Genomic DNA, 23218 nt, shown 5'->3' on the forward strand with positions numbered 1-23218 from the left:
ATTTCTTGAACTCCTTCCAAATTTGTCATTACCTCCTCAGCCAATCTAATTCGATGAGGTATGTAGTTACTGGCTATGTCATACTACGCGGAACATTTCAGTGAAGTGAAAAATGTTTTGAATTTCCTAAATGCAGAAGATGCAGTCAGCATTGCCACAGCCCATGAATGTTTTGCTAGAAATGGCATCCAAGGAAAGATTTAGTACATCCGTAACCGTTCTCCAAAATACCTGAAATTTTAAAGCAGTTGGAAGCTCGAAATAATTCCTTGGAACATTCACTTTCTCTGATAGACGAAATTTCGGTAACATTATCTTCAGAAACACATGGGGTTGCAAAAATTGCGTTCGACAAACTCAGTCAGGTATTACAGAAAAATTCCAGTTACAAAACACTGTGTCAAGTTTCTAAAAAGTTTTCTGGTGAAAAAAACAGATATTGAAGAAGAATTCACCGAAGAAGAACTGTGGTGCTATTCACTTGCACATGTAACATCATGCGACGTCGAAAGAACATTTTCACTGTTCAAATCATTCTTCCCTGACAGATGCAGGAGCTTCACACAGGAAAATCTCAGGATGACCTTCTCTGTATACTGCAACAGCCTTCAATAAGATAAGAATTCTACGAAACAAATAATTTACCATATTTCCGTGTATTTGTTTTTGCTTATTTCGGTGCTTATTTTCACCATTTTTCATGCTTATTTTACTGTTTCCGTGCATTCGTTTTTGCTTATTTTCACCATTTTTCGTGGTTATTTTACTGTTTGATTGTGCTTAGAAATCCGGGCTTTATTAATTATTAACATCAGCTGTTTTGTCCTTTTTGAGAACAGAGACGATAATATTGCTTTTTTCCACTTTGCAGGTATGGAGGTGGTCCTTGATAGGTTAAAGAGTTTTAGTAATGTATTATTTCCCTTTTTCCCAAGGTGCTTAAAAATTTCAGCATATATTTTATCTGGTCCAGGATACTTATCTTTCAACTTCTGAATAGCAAAATTTACTTCTATAGTGAAGTCTTTGCTAAATATATAATTTGTTTTGTTTTGTCAGCTTTGTTTTTTAAAGACTTTGAGGTCCTTTTTAATCCTTCTTTGCTTCTTTTTAGCTTCAGGGGGGAGTTTATGAAGAGAACTGTAGTGTTTCTTGAATACTTCTTTTTCCTTAAGCTGAATATTTGGATTGTTGGGTTTTTTTGGGGGGGGGGGGGTATGAACAGTCATCAAATTGCTGTTATTCTAACTTTCTAATACATTTAGAGCATTTTCCATTAAAACCCTGGATTTATTTAATTGTGATGAAGATGTCCACATAACCATGTTGTCTGCAAAAAGAGCAAGGTTCGAGGAATCCATTGACCAATGGCAGGTGCAGTCCTCCACTCATACTGGGGGTTTTCAATGAGTGGGTGATGTAACCACCACAGCAAATAAAAAAACTGATGCCTACTTAAAAAAACGATTATACAATCAATATAAGCTCAAAAGGTAATTGCATATATTGTTTATTTTGTCTTCATCTTTCCGCTTGTCGGTTTTGAACTCCCACCCATGAGTGTTTGCTCATATGGGGATAAACTTTTCAATTTATATTTCTGTTTCTGTTTAAATATTTTACATGTTCATTCTTGTTTAATGTATATAATAGTTTTTAATGTATTTTTGTTTCTGTTACATTTAATATGTATTTTTGTAGTTTCGTGATTGTTAAAATTTAATTGTAATAAATTTGTACTTATTTGTTGTTTACCATGCAAAAAATATATATCATTAGAATTATAATAATAGAGAAAACCGCACAGTGTGCATATTACAAGAGTTTAAAAATTCTCGCTGTTGCAAAACTTTGTGAGAGACACTAAGCGCTTTTTGCACTCGAGTACATGGTATCTTCCAGGGCCGCCGACAGGATTTATGGACCCCTGTGCAATATTGTGTTTGGGCCCCGTTGAAAAAAAAAGTTAAAAATGACAAGTTAACAATTATTCTGACCATAATTATTTGCAAAATAAATAAAAGATAACCCCATACACAGATACGAATCTAAAAATGTAGCCTACACTTTAGTTACAAGGGGGATCCAGGAAATAACGACCGTTTGCGCATACCCGCCGCGCAGCTGACTCCCCTTCCTTGTTTGAAGGTCAACTGGCTTCCTTAACATGTGTTCTCATAATGTTGTGAGTACTGGTTGCAACAAGTCGCCATTGTGCATTTTGTGTTACTTCAAAATGAACGATGTGATTGATAATCCCACCGACTGTGAGGTGAGGAGTGTGATTCGATTTTTGAATGCCCGACATTTGAAACCTACAGTAATTTACCGGCAATTGAAAGAAGTGTATGGTGATACTGTAATGAATGAAAGAAATGTGAGAAAATGGGGCGAAATGTTCATCAATGGGCAAACAAATGTCCACGATGAAACTCGACCCGAACGCTCATCACTCATCACAGAAGACCTGAAGACTAAAGTGAACGACAGAATCTTGCAAGACAGGCGCACATCACTCGATGAATTGCATATTGCCTTTCCTGACATTTCTCGTTCTTTGCTTGGTGAAATTGTGTCGCAACATCTTGGCTACCACAAAATCTGTGCACGATGGGTTCCACGGCAACTGAGTGACCAACACAAAACTCAGAGAATGGCCTCAGCATTGACATTCTTGATGCGATATCACACAGATGGAGATGCCTTTCTTGATCAAATTGTGACTGGTGATGAGACATGGGTGTCTCACAACACCCCAGAGACCAAGCGCCAATCACGTCAGTGGCATCATCCCTCATCACCCAAGAAACCGAGAAAATTCAAACAGACTCTCTCAACACAAAAAGTCATGGCTACTGTCTTTTGGGATCGCAAAGGTGTTCTTTTGCTGGATTTCATGCCAAAAGGCACTACGATCAATGCAAATCGTTATTGTAAGACTTTATGAAAACTACGGCGAGCCATCCAAAACAAGAGGTGAGGAATGCTTTCAAGAGGAGTTGTGCTTCTTCACGACAACGCCCGCCCGCACACTGCTGCTTCAACTCGAGAATTGCTGGATCAATTCGGTTGAGAAATCTTTGATCATCCGCCCTATAGTCCAAACCTTGCTCCTAGTGATTTTCACCTTTTCACTAAGCTGAAAGACTTTCTGGATGGTACGCGTTTTGGAAGTGATGAAGAGTTGAAGACGGTGAACACCTGGCTTAATGAACTGGTGGCAGAGGAGTACAACACGGGAATTCTAAAGCTAGTGAACAGATACGACAAATGTTTAAATGTAGGTGGTGATTATGTAGAGAAGTAAAGGAAGCTTCAGTTATGTAACAGACTTTGTTTTTTTTTTTTTTTTTTCAAATAAATATATATTTTTTTAATTATTACAACAAAACGGTCGTTATTTCCTGGATCCCCCTCGTACATTGAAAACTTTTAGCAAAACTTCACATTAGCACAATATATTACACTCATCACACTTCTTCTTCAGTAGGGCCTACATACGAGGCGCGTCCATAAAGTAACTTTCTCACTCGTCCCACAGCTAGTAAACCATATGTTGCGCGAAGCGACTGCATGTACATGATAGAGTAATGTCCTGACATGGCGCATGCGCTAGCGGAACTTCCCAAGTGCTCTCAGTAGCTTCGTTGCATTGATTGAAGGTGGATGTTCCTATATCAGCTCCCGCCACGTGTGAAGTGCGGTTAGTGATAAAGTTTTTGAATAGCGCTGATTGAAATTGATTGTCAGCTGTGCCAGGTCTATGGGCCTAACGTCATGAGCAAGCAGATGGTGCGTTGCTCCACAAGGTCGTCTGTGATGATGGTTGGCCTCCCATGCGCTCTTTGTCATGCACATTTTGGCGTCCTGCTGAAAATTGTCTACAACAGCAACGCACCATCTGCTTGCCCATAGACCGTAGACGATCGCTCTTCAGACTAAGGAGGCCAAGGTTACTGAGTCTTTCCTGACACATTGTTACTCTGAATACATTTTTATTTCCTTCATTTTATTTGAAGTTGGTGTGAAATTGAGCATTGCTATTGAAGGTGCAGAAAATAAACCAATCTCAAGCCTGTCTGTTCAGGTTATCAAAAATGAAGATAGTTCATACTTAGAAGTGAATACTGATGATTGTGGCTGTCTAGAAAGAATTTCTGATAACAGCAGTATTGAATCAGAACAAGCAAACAATAGTAAAAATGATGTGTTAATATGTGCAAGTGAAGTAAATTTACCCACACCAGTTCCTAACTCTGAGTCATGGCAAGTAATATGCGACCTTGGAAAAGTAAAAAATGGCAGACAAATTGTGTCATTGAATGTGTTGTTCGAAAAAGTACCCCCAACCTGCCTAATAACCTTCCAAGTGACGGAACAAGAGCCTTTCCAGTATTATTTTCAAAACTCAAGAGTGAAGAATGTGTTGCCAGAGACTGACTAGTGTGGAGTGAAACAAATCAGTCACTGTACTGTTTTCTCTGATTTGTTCCACTGCACACTAGGCAATCTCTGGGAACACATTCTCCATTGTTGAGTTTTGAAAATACTGTAATACTGTTTTTGGAAAGGCTCTTGTTTTCGAACAACACATTCAGTGACACAATTTGTCTGCTACTTTTTAGTTTTCCAAGGAGGTCAATTTCACACCACTTCAAACAAAGTTCTACTCCCTTCCTTAATATGTTCCAATTTTTCTGTTTCTCCTTGCACTTCTTAACTCGCGACTTATGCTTCTACTTGTCCTTTGTCCACTCGTAACACTAATGAACAGAATTTACTAGACAAACGACAACGAAAAGACGAAAGTTTCGTCACGAAACATACTATGTAGGCCCTACTGAAAAGGAAATGTAATCCTCCGGCTTGGATTCGGGAGAGTCCACTAAGAGGACAAGCCAATTGAACGTTTTCGGTACAAGCGACGGGAACATATTTCAGGCAAATGCTGGAGCTGTCAAGTGTCATGTCGATGATTGTTAACATGGGAATTTGATATTCTATTATATAAAAGTTAAACATTCACATAATGAAGTGGTAATTTGTATTAATTCTACTATTGTTGGTTAATATGCCACATTCATGTATAGTCGTCCACAAGCATTTGTGGTTGCCAAGGTCACACACTTTCCCTTCTTCTTACTGCAAACTTACTCACCCTCCTACCACCCTAATGGGCTGGGGACCGGTTCTACTGTAAAAATCTGAACTTCCTACACTGCAAAGACAAAACCGAAATTCAGTATCCTGTCTAAGCTTGTGCTGTGCTGTTCTGTGTTATGTGTATAGCTGAGAATTGTCTAAACTTAAGCTCTGTTATTCTATTTTATATATGTAGATACTTTTTCAAGCATTCAATAACTTGTGGCCGAGTGATTAGTCTCTCTGCCTTGCACCGTGGCGACCCGAGTTCGATCCCCGTCTGGATGGTGAACAAAGTGGGCGCGAGGGTTTTTTTATCGGAGTTCTCCCATTTCCCCTCATCATTGTCATTCCACCAATGTTCCATTATCACAGTCACTCTGCGAGATCCTAAGCCAGGTGTCCAGAACAAATAAAAAGAAGTCTGAAGTTGTATAACTTGTGTTTAATAAATACTATTATTATTCGAGTATGCTTCACAGTCTAAATAAGCGTAGCCAGACTAAATAGATCATTTTTTGTTTACAAATATTTTTAATATCTTTCTAGCAGTGAGTCATCAGCTATTTCTTCCAATAAAACTCAGAGTTATGGCAAAATCTTTTGTTGTTAGTTTAAACATTTTAAGAAATGTTTGTATTGACGCGATTGAGTCCCTACAAAATGATCCATGCCCACCTTTCCATTCTCCTAACCATCTCATGATTCATTTTCCGTTTCATAGTCTCGTCCATCATCTAATTTTCCTCTTGATCGTCCCTTCAATCAGTTTACTAGGCCTATTATTAATCTCGTCAATCTTTTTTTTCCTTCCCTTCATTTCACTTACAGTTGTTTCTTCAGTAATTTTTTTTCTGATCAAATTAATTCAGTTCTGATTGTCCTTTCAGCTACGTCCCTATTAAAATGTTCTCAGCTATCTGTTATTTCACGCCGTCTCGTCAGTCGTTCTACCCTAATAGTTCCGGATTTTATTTTCCTTCCCATTGTCTTAAATCTTTTTTTTTTCATCTCTTGTCACTTTCGCCCCAATCATTTAATCACTCCTGATCGTCTTATCAGTTACTTTCTCCTGATTATCTCGTGTTACTACAACACTATTTCATAAGCCTTCTTTCACAATTGACGAGACGCTCACTAGTAAATTATAAACGACCTATAGGCCTAAAAGGAACTGAGACGATCAAGAATGAATGGACGAGATGAACACAAGGAGACTGACGAGATTATTTTTTGCAGTGTAACTTGCAAAGGGAAAAGTTCGTGAGGAGGGTGGGTAAGCGACCGAAACTCCGTACGACCTTGAACACTTCAGAAGTCTGTGTTCCACTATAACAAATGTTCTTAGAGACTTTTTTAGTACCGGTATGTATCTGTGAATAACTATTTGTGATAATAAAAAGTAATCAGACTCACTTAATCTGACGGGCCCTTACTGCTCACAGGCCCATATGCACTTGCCCCCTTTGCCCCCCCTTCTCGGCGGCCCTGGTATCTTCCAAAGTCCTTCCCACACAAGGAACACACGCAATCTGCACTTGGTTCATGGAAGTTTTCGGTATGGCATATTTTATGGTGAAGTCCGTGAACTGCCAGTTGGGTTGTCATATGTCTCAGTTCATAGTTGGCTTCCTTCCAATCGTCTCTAGTCATGACATCAGTGTTGTAGAAGTATGCTGGTATTTCTGTCTTCTTCCTGCAGTGTTCGGCGACGGTAGATTCATATGCCGGTGTGGACGGCAGCAGTATTTCTAGGTGTATATCCTCCAGTAGCATAGTTTCTCTGCTTAGCTTGTAGGTGAGTTGTGATGGTGAGAATTTGGAGAGGCAGAGTACATGTTTCAGGAATGCTGTTTTTACCTTTGCTAGATCTTTTAAGTTATTCTTCGTGAGATACTGGCAGATGAGGTGAATCCCATATGTGATAATTGGCATTTTTACTTTAAATATTTTCATTGCTGTTTCTAGATAGATCTTTGATAGGTGTTTTATGTCGTTCACAGACAATATTGCGGCTGCTACTTTGTCTTTGATGTGGATTGTATAGACTTTTCCTTGAGGTTATAATGTTATCCCTAGATACTTGAAGTTTCTTACACTGGTCAATGGTTGTCCTTCTAAATAAATGGTGTCAGCTGCCGCTTGCTTGCCTCTTCTTCTGAAGGTCATCGTCACAGTCTTAGTCCTGTTTGGAGCGAGGTCATTGTTCCGGGCCCATTCTACTAACCGGTTAAATGCTACCTGCAAAGGGTTCTTTGATATTGATGCCAGGACCATGTCACCTGCATAAATGTATATCTTTACCTCTTCTGCTTTTATTGTCTGTATCACATCATATGTTGCAGTGTTAAACAGAAGTGGACTTGTGGGTCTCCTTGGAGTACTCCAGTCTATTCAATCGAAGATGGTAACCGTGTCGTCAATCTGGATGCTGTTATTTGTCATTATGTCCTTTGCTATTTGAGCGATAGGGTTCTCTTTTCCTACAAGATGTTCAAGTTTGGTCAAGAGTTTCGATCTGTTAACTGTGTCAAATGCTTTCACATAGTCGACAAATATAGCATGGAGTTTCTCCTTTGGCTGCCTGAGAGGCATTCCACAGCTTGGGTTGTTGAGCAATTTTTCCTGAATCCGAATTGCTCCTCGGGGATGTGTCTGTCGATGATATTGGTTAGTCTCTGTGTGAGTAGCCTGGGGAAGACTTTGAGTAGTGTGCATTCTAATGCTATGCCCCTGTACGAGTTTGAGTCACTGGCATTACTCTTTTCCTTGTAGAGCAGTTTGATCTTTGACATTCTCCATCTTTCGGGTATCCTTCCCTGTTGTAGGCATTCATTAAAGAGATTAGTCGAAGCTTCCATGAGAATTGGGGCTATGCTCTTCTGGTGCTCATTATAGATCTTGTCTGGCCCACAAGATTTTTTTATTCTTCAGGCTTATGATTGTTTCCTGTACATCTTCTAATGTGAAGGGTTCAACGATTCTCCTGCTTTCTTCACTGCCCGTGTTTGGGCGTGGCCTGGTGTCTTTGGATCTTAGCACTTGTTTATATGTTGCACCCATGTTTCTATGGGAATATCTCTCAGGAACATCGGCTTTCTTTGTTCAGTGCTCTATAGGGATCATTTTGTGCATCTTCTCTTATTATCTTTGCTTGTTCTTCCTAGTGTCTTGTTTTGGATTCTCTTGTAAGGTCTTTGTACATTCTTTTTTTCCTGGCATAGTCACTCAGTGTTTCCTCTGATGGTGTGGCTATTGCTATTGCTATCTGTCTTCTCCGAAAAAGATATTGTCTCACGACAATGATTTTCGGTCAGAATTGTGGTTCCTCTGCCTGGTCTAAATCGAATGGGATCCCCACTCTAAAAGCTCTGTTTGAGCCCATAGATACTCAGTTCCTCGCATTCTGTCTTTCCTCTGATGATGTTTTCTTCCAGGAGCATGACAAGGTCTTCCTGCTCGACCGATTGGTGTAGATGGTCTACATATAACCATGCTGTCCGGTCCGCAGCTCTGAGGATGTTTCTGGTCTCCCTTGTCCCTGTGATGCGCGTGTTGATCATACGTATTCTCACTTCTGTCCAGTTTCCTTGTTCTTCATGGTTATTTTCGTTTGAGGTCACTGCTTCTTGATTTCTGCGTTGGTCTCAATTTCGTCCATTATGATCTCTTGGGACAATTCTGTGGTGTTCAGGTAAAGGGGTATGTCATTTTTTTGTGCAGATGGAATTTTGTTCCCCAGATGAACACACAAGTTAAATTATACAATTGGGTGTTCAAAAATCAAAGAATACTAGCAGTTGATGTGTTTTATTTGTGTAGAAAATTATTTATAATAAGGGTTCCAAGTTTAACTTTCACTTATATCCGAACTCATTTTTATGACATCTCCCTTTACCCAAACACCACAGAATTGTTGCTCGCTCGTGATGTGGTCTTCTCTAGTGGCTTGTTCGTTTGTTGTGTCAGTTTCCTTTCTGTGAGTGGGTGTTTCCTTCCTTCTCTGTCATGGGTTGGAGGTTCTTGGTTTGGTCGCCGTTGCAGGTGTTGTTTCAGCTCCTGCCTTATTGACGTCTTGATTTCTTCCCTGAATGTGTCTTCTAAACCACATCTCATTTCCATCATGATTACTTCTATTTGTGTCTTTAGCTTTTCAGCCAGCCTGGCTTCTATATCTGCTGTTTTCAGTAATTTGGGCTTACAGTCTGAGCACAGCCATGTAAGCTTGAAATTTTTTCTTTTTGCTATGTCACATTCCCCTCTTGTAAGTCCGTTGCATTCAAAATGTTGTATTCTCTTACAGTTCTTGCATTGTATGGAATTCTCATTGTCGAGGTCTTTCCTACAGATGTCGCAGGAGTAGACAGCTGTGCTGACTGATTATCTTTGCTTCGATGCCTGTTGGTATTTGATGCTCGTTGGGTTCTTATACATGCCGAGTTTCTGTGTTCCTTCGTCGTTTATACAATACACTTAGACACCTCTCTATCTCTCTCCGATCTATTTTTTGTTTTTCCTTTCTGACCATGGTTTAAGTTGACTTTCCGTGCCTTTCCTCCTTTATTTATTTATGGTTTTTTTTTTTTTTTTTTTTTTTTTTTTTTTTTTTTTTTTTTTTTTTTTTTAGCTTGTACATACACACACTCACTTGTCAACGTTGTTTTTTGTCTCATTAGATTTATGGTATGTGAAAGAATCCTGTCTGGACAGGAGGACTCCTGACAAAATTTACCACATTCTCTTGTTAATTTTCACTCCTGTTTATTACATACTTTCATATTCTGTGTGAAGATTTGTAAATATTCAGTGTTTGACAGCAATCCCTGTAACATTTCTTTTCAATTTGCAGATAAATTTCATGGACCATACCAAGATAATCATGTGTCCTCTTATGGCTGCCGTCACATACATTGATGAGAACAAGAACTTTCGTACATATCGGTTCAGCTCCATCGAAAAGAATGGCTGCAACAAGTCTCTTGCCAGCTGTCTCAAATATGCATTGGACAAGATAAATGTTATTCTGTGATGATTGGTATTTTATGGCAATGTTTGGACAAGGTGATGTGATTTTCTGAAAGTTACATTTATTTTGTAATGTTCATTTTACCCATACAAATAATTGAGGATACAACCTTACATTAATGATTTAGTGAATGCATATTACAGTGTGCTGCTTTATTAATAGAAGAAGCACTCGAGTTAGATCTTAGCATGAAATTTGAAAGTATCTGGCACTATAAAAAATAAACATCAAAAGTAAAGTGCATATAATTCACATGCAAATCGGGTATTATTTAACCATAATATTGATAGTGTCTCATGTTTCGTTTTGATAAGCTATTTGTGAGAGTGCTAAAGTGAATAACTTTAATTAAAAATTACTACTTAATTACATGATGCTGAAGATTGGGCAAACATTTTCCACTTGTATGAGAGATTTGCCAATTATGGAATTTAGGTAGTATAAAATAGGGGTAAAATACAAAATAGTATTAATTTTAGTTGCTAACTTTCAGTGAATTACATATATCTTGTTAATTTTATCTGAATTTTAAGAACTTTTCTGCACATTATTTGTGTTGTAAATGTCTGAAGGCAGTAATTCGTATTGTACTTTTGTAAGATTTTTTTTTTTTTTAATCTTAAGTTCGTTTTTAGAAATGTCATTTTAAAGTATTTTGCAGATAGGAATACAGAGCATTCCATTATTGGAAACACGTGACATAAACTGCTGTCATTAACATGTTGGTTTTTATGTTAAGTTAAAAAATGTTTACGAATAATGTGCAGATATGCTCAGATCAGACTGTAATTCAAATGTGGCATATGAACAGACAGATATATTTACTGATGAAAGACATGAGACTACATTTTACAGCTGACAACTAAAAGAAAAATCTGTTCGTAAACATTTTGTTCACTTCGTTAAATAGCCTAATTTTCTTCTGGTTTGTGTTTATTAGTGTTACTACTATTGTAGCCATCGTGCCAAATATGTGGTACTAGTATGTATCTGATTTAATTGTAGTAGTAAAACTAGGTTTCAAACCAGGAAAATATCTTATGATTTAAAATGTGTAGCAACAGATATTGTAAGTCATGTCTTTCTTACTAGAAATGTGTGTCTATTGCTTCACTTCTGTTCAAAATTATTACAAGACTTAATGGCATCCTGCAGTGCTGTGGATTTTATTTTATTTTATAATTTTTTTTTTGTGAACTGTTTTTTTTTTTTTTTTTTTCTTTTAAACGAAACTTTGTATATGTAATTTCTCGAAGATAACCAGTAAAGTTGCATTCCTACTATCAGTTGAATTACAAGTAAATGTTATTGCTTTATAATGAATATTTGAATTTACCTTAAGATGTGCCATTCTACTGAGCAGGGTGATCGTTTTTCAATATTTGAATAAGTGCAGAAGGTATTGGACTGCATTGCAGAGGGTGGAATATGAAAAAAAAATTGCCACACACATTCTTATGGGTGCAATTCTGCTACTGCCTTAGAACTTCTCTGTAATTCGGGCATCACTTAAGCCAGTGGTTTCCAACATTTTGAGTGCTATGGACTCTTGAAGCTCATATTACATTTTGATGGACCCTGTAAATTTATTGCATAATGTAATAATTGTTTATGTAATGTATTGAATTCATCATGCTTGCTGAATTGGTAGCAATTTTAGGCTGAATTTTAGTTTTAACTTTTTAGTATAACCTGAAAATACCTTAACACAAAGTTACTTTTCGTACTATCATGCCTTTGCTGTCGAAAATGAACCCAGTTTTTAGACTTACCATAAGGTTGTCAATAGAATTGTTGATGTTGCCTTGTAGCTGTCAGTTTTGCGAAATCTGGCTCAATTGTAGATACTCTAAGTCGCAAGTCTGGCTCAACGTTAAGTTCACTTCTGTATAATTGTTCAAGAAGACTACAGCAGAAAATGTATAGACTCGCACAAGTATTGTGCGTTAATGCAAATTACTTTTAAGTGTTTTATTGTATATGAGGTTGTGCATATTGCCAAGTTTGCAACAGAATTGTAGGAAACACGATTTTTATACTCAAAGCAAAAGATAGTTATAAGAGCTCCTCTTCTTTGACGGACAAACTATTTTTGTCATCAAGAAGAGGTTATTCGTCAAATTGTTTCTTCCATTGCAGGATGGAAAATATTCCTTAATTTGATTGTATTGTCAATGTGTTCTATATATTTCCTATATCTGGTAAGAGTGCATTATCATATGTTGCAAGAAAGTCGCTGGGAGAGGGAAATGGAATTGCATTCTCGATTGCTAATGCAGTGAAACTACAAGTTAATTTCTTTATCATTGCGTCAGTCTTACTTTGAGCAGTGAACACTGTATAGTTGGATCCTGAAGATGGGAATTTAGAGAATTAAAAAAAAAAAAAAAAACTAAATATATCACATTGGTAGACAAGACTTGCAAACCAAGAGAAATCCTTCAGACGATCTCATTTGTGTTAAATTCTGTCTCTCAAAATTCTGAGATAAGCAAAAAATATTCCAAAGAGATGGGAAAAATCAGAGAACATGATAGAGTTAAGTTTAATTAAAATACCTTCTAATCACTCAGTGGTCCCCAGATCACAGGTTGGAAACCACTGAATTAAGCCATTCAAGGTGCTAAATGTATTTAAAATGCTAGAAATTGGAGTGATTTTGTTCATCACCATGTCATGTAAAAACATTTGTGTGACAGATTCTCTTAAATTTGCGAGAACAGAGCAGTGACAAAGAATATTTTCTGCTGAAATCTGAAACATTGCAACATTCAGGATTGTCAGCTAAATGCAATCTTACATAATTGCTTCTCTAAGGTACAATAACCTCTTAAAATGCATACACTTTAACACAATAGGGAATATGTGAGTGCTTTTCATAAGAATGCCGAAATAACAGCCTTCTTTGTCCAGATCTAATATTGTTCATCATTTGAAGCATAACCACGAACAAGTGTCTATGTTTAGTCACCAATGAAACATCGCTCATGAGGCAACTAAGCCAGGAGATAATGGGGTGGGGTGTACAATTCCTTTTCCTTTCCATTGCATATATGAGTATTACCGATTAGTAACATTATTTCACTAATCAGACTTAAGATGTATACAAACAATTGTTCTTTTTCTGACACACATCGTCTGATAATAAGATCTACATTTTAGCCAGAATCTGTTAGAGGTATAATAATATTTTAAGATTTGTTAACACGTTTTCCAAGGCTGAGAAAAATCTGTATAATGCTGTTAGCTAGTAGTGCTGGTTACTGTAGGCAGGAACAAAGTATTTAATTACTCGGAAATTATTATTAGTTCCAGCTCTCAACTTTTCTGGATGTTTTAAGCAAATATGGGATGTTAATGTGGATTTTTTTCCCGTTATTTTAAAATTATACTATGTTCGAGAATTACAAGGTCATAACTTTAAACTTATGACCTTCAAATGTAGTTCAAAATCGTTACAGTGTTATGTAACATTTTAAAATCTATTTCATAAGCTTGAAAATGGCGTCTTTAAGAGTCTTGTGGCTCAATTACAACGTGAGATATTTAAATTTTAACATTAAGAAGATTAAAATCTCTGATTTTTTGGAAATTCAAATATTAATCCCGAATAAAGTATTAAGCAGATGTTTTTAATACTTCACAAAATTAAATAAAACCACAAAATCTTTAAATCTGCAAAGTTTCGTAACTATCCAAAAGGGTTAGACTGTGGCCTGTGTTGATTTGACATGAAATGACTCCTTAAATAGAGAGACTACTGACAGAATAAATAATCCTACCATTTTACTTTGAAAAAGTAATAATTGAATTGAAGTTATGTAATTATTATTACTTCTGAGTCATTCCACGTCACCTCTGGGCCTTCGATATTTTTTTTAAACTCTATCAGTGTATTCTAATGGATAAAATATAATGCATATATAGTTTTGTTTTCCAAAAAAAAGTATATTTTCGCAATAATTGATTGTCGAAGTTTTCAAAATTTCGCGTGCACCTCTTTATATAACAAAGCATATTTTGGTTATATTTGTCATAGAGAATTATTGTACAGGGCTCCTACAAAAGACTTTTGCGGTTTCGAACACATGTAATTTACGTTCTGTGAATGTGAGTTGCATGAAAATAGTACCATTGGAAAGAAAAATTTTTAAAGTTTAGTTCCTTAACTTAAAGATGTTCAGTGTGTCTCTTCCCCCCCCTCCCCCACCCAGGTAATACGGCACACATCAAGCCTGTAGTCAAGTTTCACGTAGGTACGCGGAGTTTCCGTCCCCCAGATTCTGAGGTTATGTCTGTTCACCTTACCAGAAAGATGAAAAGTGGCTTCGTCAGAAAACACCATGAAACAAATGAATTCATCATCGTTTTCAATTAAAGTCTGTATACTTATGCAGAAATGTCTTCGTAGCACTTTGTCCTCTGGTTTTAAGGCTTGCAGCGACTGTAGTCGGTATGGATGAAATCGCAACCACTTGTGAAGAATCTTGCTATAGTAGCTATTTCTCCTCAACGATGAACAAATTTGTTTATATGTGCTATTATGAGGCAGCATTACCAACTAGGAAAACAATGTTGCTGCAACTAAACTTTTGAGTTTCTCTTTCCATTGGTGCTATTTTCATGCACTTCAGATTCATAGAACGTAAATTACATGTGTTCGAAACCGGAAAATTCTTTTGTAGAAGTCCTGTAGGCCCTATATTTCAATTTGAAGCTAAAAGTAAGACTTTTTTGTACAAGTTTCTTTCTCAAATTTAAAATGTAATGTGAAGCATTATTACGCATTTTATTTTTATGAAATGATATTTTAACCTCACCCAATGCTTTAAAATTCCAGAAAAAAATACCATGTAATTCCCTCATATCTATTACATAACACCACGAAATTACAGGATAGAATTACTATTAGTTCTATGAGAATTAAATTAGGGGAAACTGTTGTACCTTTAGCATAGTGTACCTTTGAATATTTTTTGTTTTTTCTAATTTTTTCTGCTACCTAGAGGATTCAAACTGAAGTAGATTGTAGAGAAAGCTGCTAAGTAGCTGTGGTCGTAGTTTGTTTGATTTACTGCAAAGTGTGAGTTCCGTGGACAAAAGTTTTTTTTAGTACCAAAAGTAAACATTTCGTTCATTGATATATGTTTTCTAACACAAAACCAGATTGTATTTGTTAGTATCTTTCAAGTGTGGTGTGTTCCCTATCATCTGGTAAGTAATAACTTATTTTAATTTCTATGATTTATTCGAATCTTTAGTTTTGGAAACCATATTTGTTTAAAATTGCACCTTTTTATGCCTTTGAACACCAAACATATTGTGCCTTGGAACATGTTCCAAAGTACACGATACTATCAGTTTTTGTTTTTCTTTTATTTTAAGATCATATCACGAAGTAAGTCTGGAGTTAAGAGGGCCCCAATTGATCCGTATGTCTTGAAGAAAGTTGCTGAAGCAGTTATTGTTCCTCCAGGAAATAAAACCTCAATCTAATTTATGATGGCAGATACATTTTAAATATGATTGTCAATTTTTTCAGCTGTATTCCCACCTATATTCCATTGTTCCAACTTACAAGAGAGTATGTTCCAAGGTACATGAACCTGTCGTACCTTTGAACACATTACATATCCATTCATTTTATTTTTTCCATCCTTAATAGATCTGTAAAGTAGGAAAATACATACGGGAAGTTGTAAAGGAATCTTCAATAATTATTTCAAGCATTTCTTTCATTTAAAAAATTTTCATTTCCCAAAAAAAAAAAAAAAAGTGTTTAAAGGTACAACAGTCTCCCTACTTACCAGATTGGGTGCGCTGCATGGATGTGTGCCTACTGTCCAGGCTGCCTGATAGACATCACTAGCTCAGCCTGAGTCCTTGATTCAATGGGTACCGGTAGTTAAACTTTTAATTAAATACAGAGCGATCCAAAAGTTGTGCACATCTTAAAAATACAGTCACATATTATATTTATAAAGATCATTTTATTACGTTCACTTACATCAGTTTTCACATGAGTTACATCATTTTTCACAACATAGTTGAAAATGAACTCTTTACCATGTTTGCAGCCACTTTTTTGAGCACGTGTGCACTGGTGTTAATCTCCATTATGTTTTTCTTTAGTTCCTCCAGAATGTGCGGACTGTTTTTGTATACCCTTTCGGATAACTCCACAGGGAGAAATCGGGGGAATGGGGGCCATAATTCTTGAGAAATGTATGTTCATCAAGAAACTCGAGCAAAAACTGCATGGTTTCATTAGGTGTGGGACATGTGGCACTGTCCTGCCGGAACCAGCAATCACATTCATCATTGTCAGGAAGTGCAATAAACTGTAATAATCTCGATGCACACAACACTGTTCACTGTAGTTTCAAAGAAACTGGGGCCACTGTACGACGACGTGAAACAGTACTCCACACTCCAATTTTTTGGGAGTGTAAGGGGGTTTCATGAACACGTGTGGATTTTTGGTGGACCAAATTCGAGAGTTTGGACTGTTCATGTAGCCACTAAGGTGAAACCACGCCTCAACTATGAAGAACATACGGTCAAGCTCTGCATTTCCATAGTTGTCAACCAATGATTGCAACCATGTACAGTTGTCAAAAAAAAAAAAAAAAGTGGCCGCACTCGTGAACAGCGAATATTTTCAAAGTCCACTTCGGGTCGCGACGATGTTACATGATGCATGTGCTTGTACAAGCAGTTCCGAAACTATGAATGTGTTCCATATCTGCGCCTCGTAGACCAGCGGTAGAGTGCTTGTTTAATGATTCAAAGGTTCTGGGTTCGGGCCTTCTTCAAGTTTTCATTTTATTTTTTAATTGTTCATTTAGCGATGTAAATGATATTCATATTATCATTTATATTCAGTTATCGTTCTTTATGGATATCACGTTATTTATATTTTGTTATCGTTCTTCAGAGATATGAATAAAATTCAAATCATCATTCGTATTGTAAATTTATTCCAACTCAACAATGTAATTTTATTATCTCAAGAATAATTATCACTCTCTACAATTTAATTTCACTCCCATCAACAATGGGATTTGCTCTCCGCACAGTTCGTTATTGCACTCCACAAACGACAATGACAATTTACTTGGACTATTACGAACAACAATGAACTGTTAATCTTAACTAATATTCACAAAGCACTATTTACAACACAGAACTGTCAGTTCTCAGTTCACAGCTCGTTTGTCTTGGCTCGTTCTTCTAGCTCAGTCACTCGCGTTCACAGAATCTCGAACCCCAGACCTTCGGAGACGATCCGCTGAACTTCGAACTCAGGTCCCCCAACTGCGGTCCACTGCACTCGAACTCCGGGCTTCAGGCTCCACAGTTACGGACACAACTCAAGTCGCGCTCTGATCTCGAAGCTGGCTTCACTGCTACACAAGACTAACTCGCTTACTGTCCAAATCTGCCTGTAACAACACTGGCTTACTGACGGGCTGAATCCCTGTCGTTCACTCGCGTACGTAATTTATAACCACAGCGACGTAGCCGAGAAAGTTCGAGCTCGGGATTTTTCCACTTTGACGGACTTCTGGACCTCTCTCGGCTAGCAGCAGATGCGCGCGCAACCTCCCCTCGCCCGCGTCGCCGTAGCACACCGCCCCTCTACCCTCTCAGCATCCAGACACTCCTCTCGCCGCCACACCTAAGCCACCAATGTTTCGTCTGCTGCGCGTCCTGTCGGACACGCGTTCGAACCCCAGTGCAGCTGTCACAGTATTCTGTTATCGTTTTATAACGATATGAATAATAATAATAATAATTATTATTATTATTATTATTATTATTGTATCTCCTATTTTACATATGTATGTTAGGGCTATAGTTTTATACACAAAAAAGATGAGCATAAAGAGAAATAGAAAAGAAAATTAAATTAGCTTACGCGATGTAAATAAAACATAAACAATCCGTAAATTAGGCATTGCGATTGCAAAATAAATATCAGGTATCAATTTGAAACATACAAAAACATTAACAACACACATACGTAACACTTCTATAACACAAATATGCAGCTTTCCGTACCATACATCATAAATTAATACACAATAGTCACACAAACACAAACTATAATTACGACATTGCGACGATATCAAGCATCCCATAACTGGCTCACATACATAACAAATCAAGCATCCGTTACAACACATACACTTCAACATAGTAACCACCCTTTTAAAAGTTACAAATTTGGCTCCAAGAAGAATAAATAGGACACTGTTACTAATTACTATTCTTCTACAATTTCTTAAATACATCTGTAATAAATTTGTAAAATTCCGATATGAATAATATACACGTCTTTTATATTCTGTTATCGTTCTTTAGCGATATAAATAATATTCAAGTTATCATTTATATTCTGTTTTTCCTTCATTAGCATTATAAAATAATATTCAAGCTATTTATATTGTTATTGTTCTTTCGCAATATAAATAATCTGTATTTTATGTAATTATTATAACTCAAATAACCATTTTTCTTTGTAAAACAGGTTATTTTATTTAGATAATTAAATACGTATTATATAATATCTTGTATTAATTAATCAAACCGATATTTATCATTTATATTCTGTTATCGTTCTTTAGTGATACTGTATAAATAATATTCAAGTTATTTATATTGTAATCGTTCTTTAGCGATATAAATAACATAAATTTAATATTAGGTTTGGAAAAATCCAGTTGCATAATACTGGTATTAGTTTTTCTTTTTGTATTATTACATTATACTATCTTGAACCACAATAAAATGAAAAGGAGTAACGAGGAATTGAACCTGAGATGTTGACATCTAAATTCCGACTTTCGTCCGCTGAGCTACGAGGGCAAAAGTGTGGAAACATTTTCGGAAAAATTGGCCCAATCACATTCTAAGATTTTCTGATGATTCGTAGAAGCTAGTTCAGGATGTGGGGAGCAAAGGCTAATTGGGATTTCCTGGTCTCTGATCGGGTCAAACATCCTGATAGAACTAATATTTAACCCTTGCCGTGACTTTCGGTGAAGTCCGGAGGGCCCAATTAGTCATCTCCACGCTTAGGCCCCCTGAAATCTAATAAGATGCGAAAGAGATAGTGGTGTGCGGAAAGCAACGGGATGTTACCGCATTTAGGCCTATCCTTCCCAAGAAAAGCTTCAAACATGAACAAAGGAAGCTTTTAATAGAAGAAGAAGGATCTTCTGCGGACCTCTGGAAAAAGAACTAAGGAAGAGACTAGTGAAGTGCTTTGTGTGGAGTGTGGCATTGTATGGGGAAGGAACATGGACATTACGACGAAATGAAGAGAAACGAATTAAAGCATTTGAAATGTGGATGTGGAGAAGAACGGTGCGTGTGAAGTGGACAGACAGAATAAGAAATAAAACTGTGTTTGAAAAAGTGAGTGAAGAAAGAATGATGCTGAAACTGATTAGAAAGAGAAAAAGGAATTGGTTGGGTCTCTGGTTGACAAGAATAATAGACGACATTAGGATATGTGGATCATATGCAGAGACTAAGAGGAAGGCAGAAAATAGGAAAGACTGGAGATTGCTGGGTTTGCAATGAAAGACCTGCCCATGCGCAGAACACTTATGTATGTATGTATGTATGATGTTCAGAATGCCTGGAATATCGTGTCTAAGAACAGTCGCTATTTGCAAAGACTAGTCGATTCCATGCCCACTCGACTGCAAGATGATCGAGATAAGAGGAAGATAGACTAAATATTGAATTGTGGCTTTTTGTTTTGTTTCTTGAACGCTTAATTGTTTGAATGTTTTAAGGCCGACGCCAGCAAATTTGTTTTGTTTATGCCACGAAAGATATTTTTATTGAGAATAAAATCTTTTTTCTTTCCATTTGCAGCTACAATATCATAATGATAAAGTCATGGCATAATATATTAATGAACCTGATGTTAATTACTAAAATAATCGTAAATGAGAAATGAGCCATTATGCATAGTTTGTCTCTCTCAAAAACACAACATAAAAAGCACGAGGTTGTAGTCGAACACAGGACCTCACGAATAAGAGGCCGAAACGCTACCATTACGCTATCGAATAACACAAAGAATACTTCAATTATAACTATAGATATCAGGCAACGTGGTCCAACAACATGTAGCATCGCTTGTCTCCGAATTGTAGCGAAGATACCCGAAGGGAACTTTGTTTCAGGAGAGCGGCCACTTTTTCTTTTGACAACTGTACAGTACACATCAGAGACCTGCAAGAGAGCGATGCTTAACGATATCTGAGATCGGTTTTACCGAATGCTCTTCGTGTCTAATCGCTCGAGCTTGGGTTTGGCCTGCGCTCGCTCGAGCTCGCCCGGGGGATCGCTCCCCTGTCAGAACGAGCGCTCGCTTCAACCGCTGTATGCGAAGCAGTATGCTACAGTACTACGTAGTACAGCATTGGTAAAAATCGAATGAATGAATTCATTCGATTATCAAAATCATTCGAATAATAGAAATATTCACAATATCACTCGATTATTGATTGATTTTGCTTACCACCACAACAAGCCGTATGAAGTTACACAAAATATGTACTCCCATAACAGAATATGTTCCATTTTAAGATAATGATAAGAGCTTTGAGTTCATAATCATATGACGCAAAAATAGAATGATAAGCTTCGAATGTTCTGTGTGGTTGAAGCGTACTGACTCTTCTAACAGCCCCAGTATCTGACCCTGATCTTCATTAAATTAAACACCTGACCTTCATGGCGATAAGAAAAAAGAGCGCTGCTCTCAGACTATAGACCTACGTATAGAATGACTAATCAACATACTGCAATGTTATTGAACAATTCATTCATGCATTCGAATGATTTAATCCTACAATGGAATAATCATAGAAATCATTCGATTGTTTTCAACAATTATATATTTTAGTGGAAATTTAATTAATTACACAATTTTCTTTGTTTAGATTGAAAGAGCCTGAAATGATTTTCTGTATAAATATATTTCATTCCTACTCAGTTTAACATTTAACTTCAAAAACAAACTGAGACACAAATTTAATCGCAATAATATTGTAAATGCAAATGAAATGTTTGGTTATATTACTATAAAATGTATATAAAACCGAGAAATTACATTTAATACGTGATAACTAAAAATGTCTATCGAAGTATGAAATGCAAATAATAAATCAGTAGCGATATATTTTGTTTCATCTCGAACGTAATATGAACTTTACTCCTATTAACTTGGGAATATTTTTATTTTTTATTTTAGTAGGTTATTTTACGACGCTTTATCAACAGCTTAGGTTATTTAGCGTCTGAATGAAATAAAGGTGATAATGCCGGTGAAATGAGTCTGGGGTCCAGCACCGAAAGTTACCCAGCATTTGCTCGTATTGGGTTGAGGGAAAACCCCGGAAAAAACGTTAACCAGGTAACTTGCCCCGACCGGGATTCGAACCCGGGCCACCTGGTTTCGCGCTGACCGTTACTTCACAGGTGTGGACAATCCTATGTACTTTAAGGTATTCTTATCCCTTACTTCTCCGAATTTAGTCCAAGCAGAGCTAGTAACTGCTTTCCCTTTTTTTCCACTACTCTGACTCTGCTGATTTAACTTTATTTTCGGCATATACTTTTGACATCGTGTCTTGTAATCTTTTACCATCAACAGAGATGGTGTCCGACCCTCTGCTTGAGATCGACGTCGATACTATTGAATCATCTTCAACATTCGTTTTGATGAAACGTACTATCAGACAAGCCTACAATTCACCTACTGCTTACTGCTACCGGAAGAGCACTCTTGAAGACTGAGCGCTCGTCCTCAGACCCGATCGCTCGGTGTGTGTTTCTTTACTTCGTGATTTATCGGATATATTCGTAGATGATCGCTATTCATTCCGTCAGTGTCTTCCTCGATTGATAACGATATCCCGCGCTCGCTCTCTTGCAGGTCTCTGGTACACATGCTTTTGTTTATCTAGCTCCTTCAATTCCAGAACACTGCGCACATGATAAGCACGAAAATGGAACCGGTTCATCGCTCTCTGAGCACTTCCATATGAAATCTGAGAATGAGCTGAGGGTCTCTGCAAGCTTTTTGAAAGCAAACGCTCCATCACATTTCTCATCTCAGCCAGTTTAGCAGGAGTTAAAATGGCCGGTCTCCTTGTTCTCTTTTTGTCTGCAACTGATCCACATTCCCTAAAATGAGCGATTAATCTCGTCTTGGTCGAATTGTTAGGCTTTGTCACATCCAGATAATTCGTACGAAATTCGTCTACAACACGTGCATAAGAATGACTGGAAAAATAATGCTCAACAATGAAAACTCGTTGCTTTTGGGAAAACGACATGTTTGCCGAGCAGTAAACTAAGGACTACTGCAAGCATCAGTATATACATACACATCACAATGACGTCTAGGTTTGTTGCTGTTAATCCCCATGATGCTATCTAGTGGTAGCCGATAGCACTTTCCAACTGCACTACTCAATATAGACACTATAATTTTAACATGCGCGACTTTTGGATTGCTCTTTATTACATAATTCAGAATTTCACAGGAACACAAATTATTCAGAAAGTTCATTACAATTGAATCAGTCGGAGCTAAAAGGAACTAAGTCACTTTTCACAACTTTTCAGGAGAAGCAAAAAACATTCCACTAATAACACAAATATAATATTTTTATGTTATAGATGACAAAAGAATATTTAAAAGTCTTAGTTCCTTCTTCCACCGTTCGATGCGCATGACATTTGTTGTTCAAATTGTTGCATAACTGAAAACTGCATATTTTGACTTAGTTCCTTTTAACTCCGACCTATTCAATTAGAATAAAAGAAATCACAATGGAGAAGATCACAGCACATCAATTCGTATACATACGAATATGTTTCCTTCCATTTTCAAAAGAGTACTGTTTGGTTAGGAGCTCTGTTTTCGATAGTGGGATAAAGGAATGCACCTTTCAAGTGCCACTTACTCTATTTTATTTCCTCGTATCTAGAATTCAGAATTTCACCATGTTCTTTGTG

General features: G+C 37.0%; 1 protein-coding gene and 1 long non-coding RNA gene across 7 annotated transcripts in view; one reads left to right on the forward strand and one right to left on the reverse strand.

Annotated features, from left to right (window-relative positions):
* The window catches only part of polo (Serine/threonine-protein kinase polo), a 125323-nt gene extending 110375 nt beyond the window's left edge, over positions 1-14948 (forward strand). The window contains exon 10 of the mRNA XM_069833608.1: positions 9992-14948. Coding sequence (XP_069689709.1) covers positions 9992-10171 — 180 coding nt within the window. The 3' untranslated portion in view covers positions 10172-14948. The remainder of the gene's footprint in view (positions 1-9991) is intronic.
* The window catches only part of LOC138705043 (uncharacterized), a 136225-nt gene that overhangs the window by 81144 nt on the left and 31863 nt on the right, over positions 1-23218 (reverse strand). The gene's annotated exons all lie outside the window — the stretch shown is intronic.

Source organism: Periplaneta americana, chromosome 8 (assembly GCF_040183065.1).
Source record: "Periplaneta americana isolate PAMFEO1 chromosome 8, P.americana_PAMFEO1_priV1, whole genome shotgun sequence".
In the NCBI taxonomy this organism is placed as follows: domain Eukaryota; kingdom Metazoa; phylum Arthropoda; class Insecta; order Blattodea; family Blattidae; genus Periplaneta; species Periplaneta americana.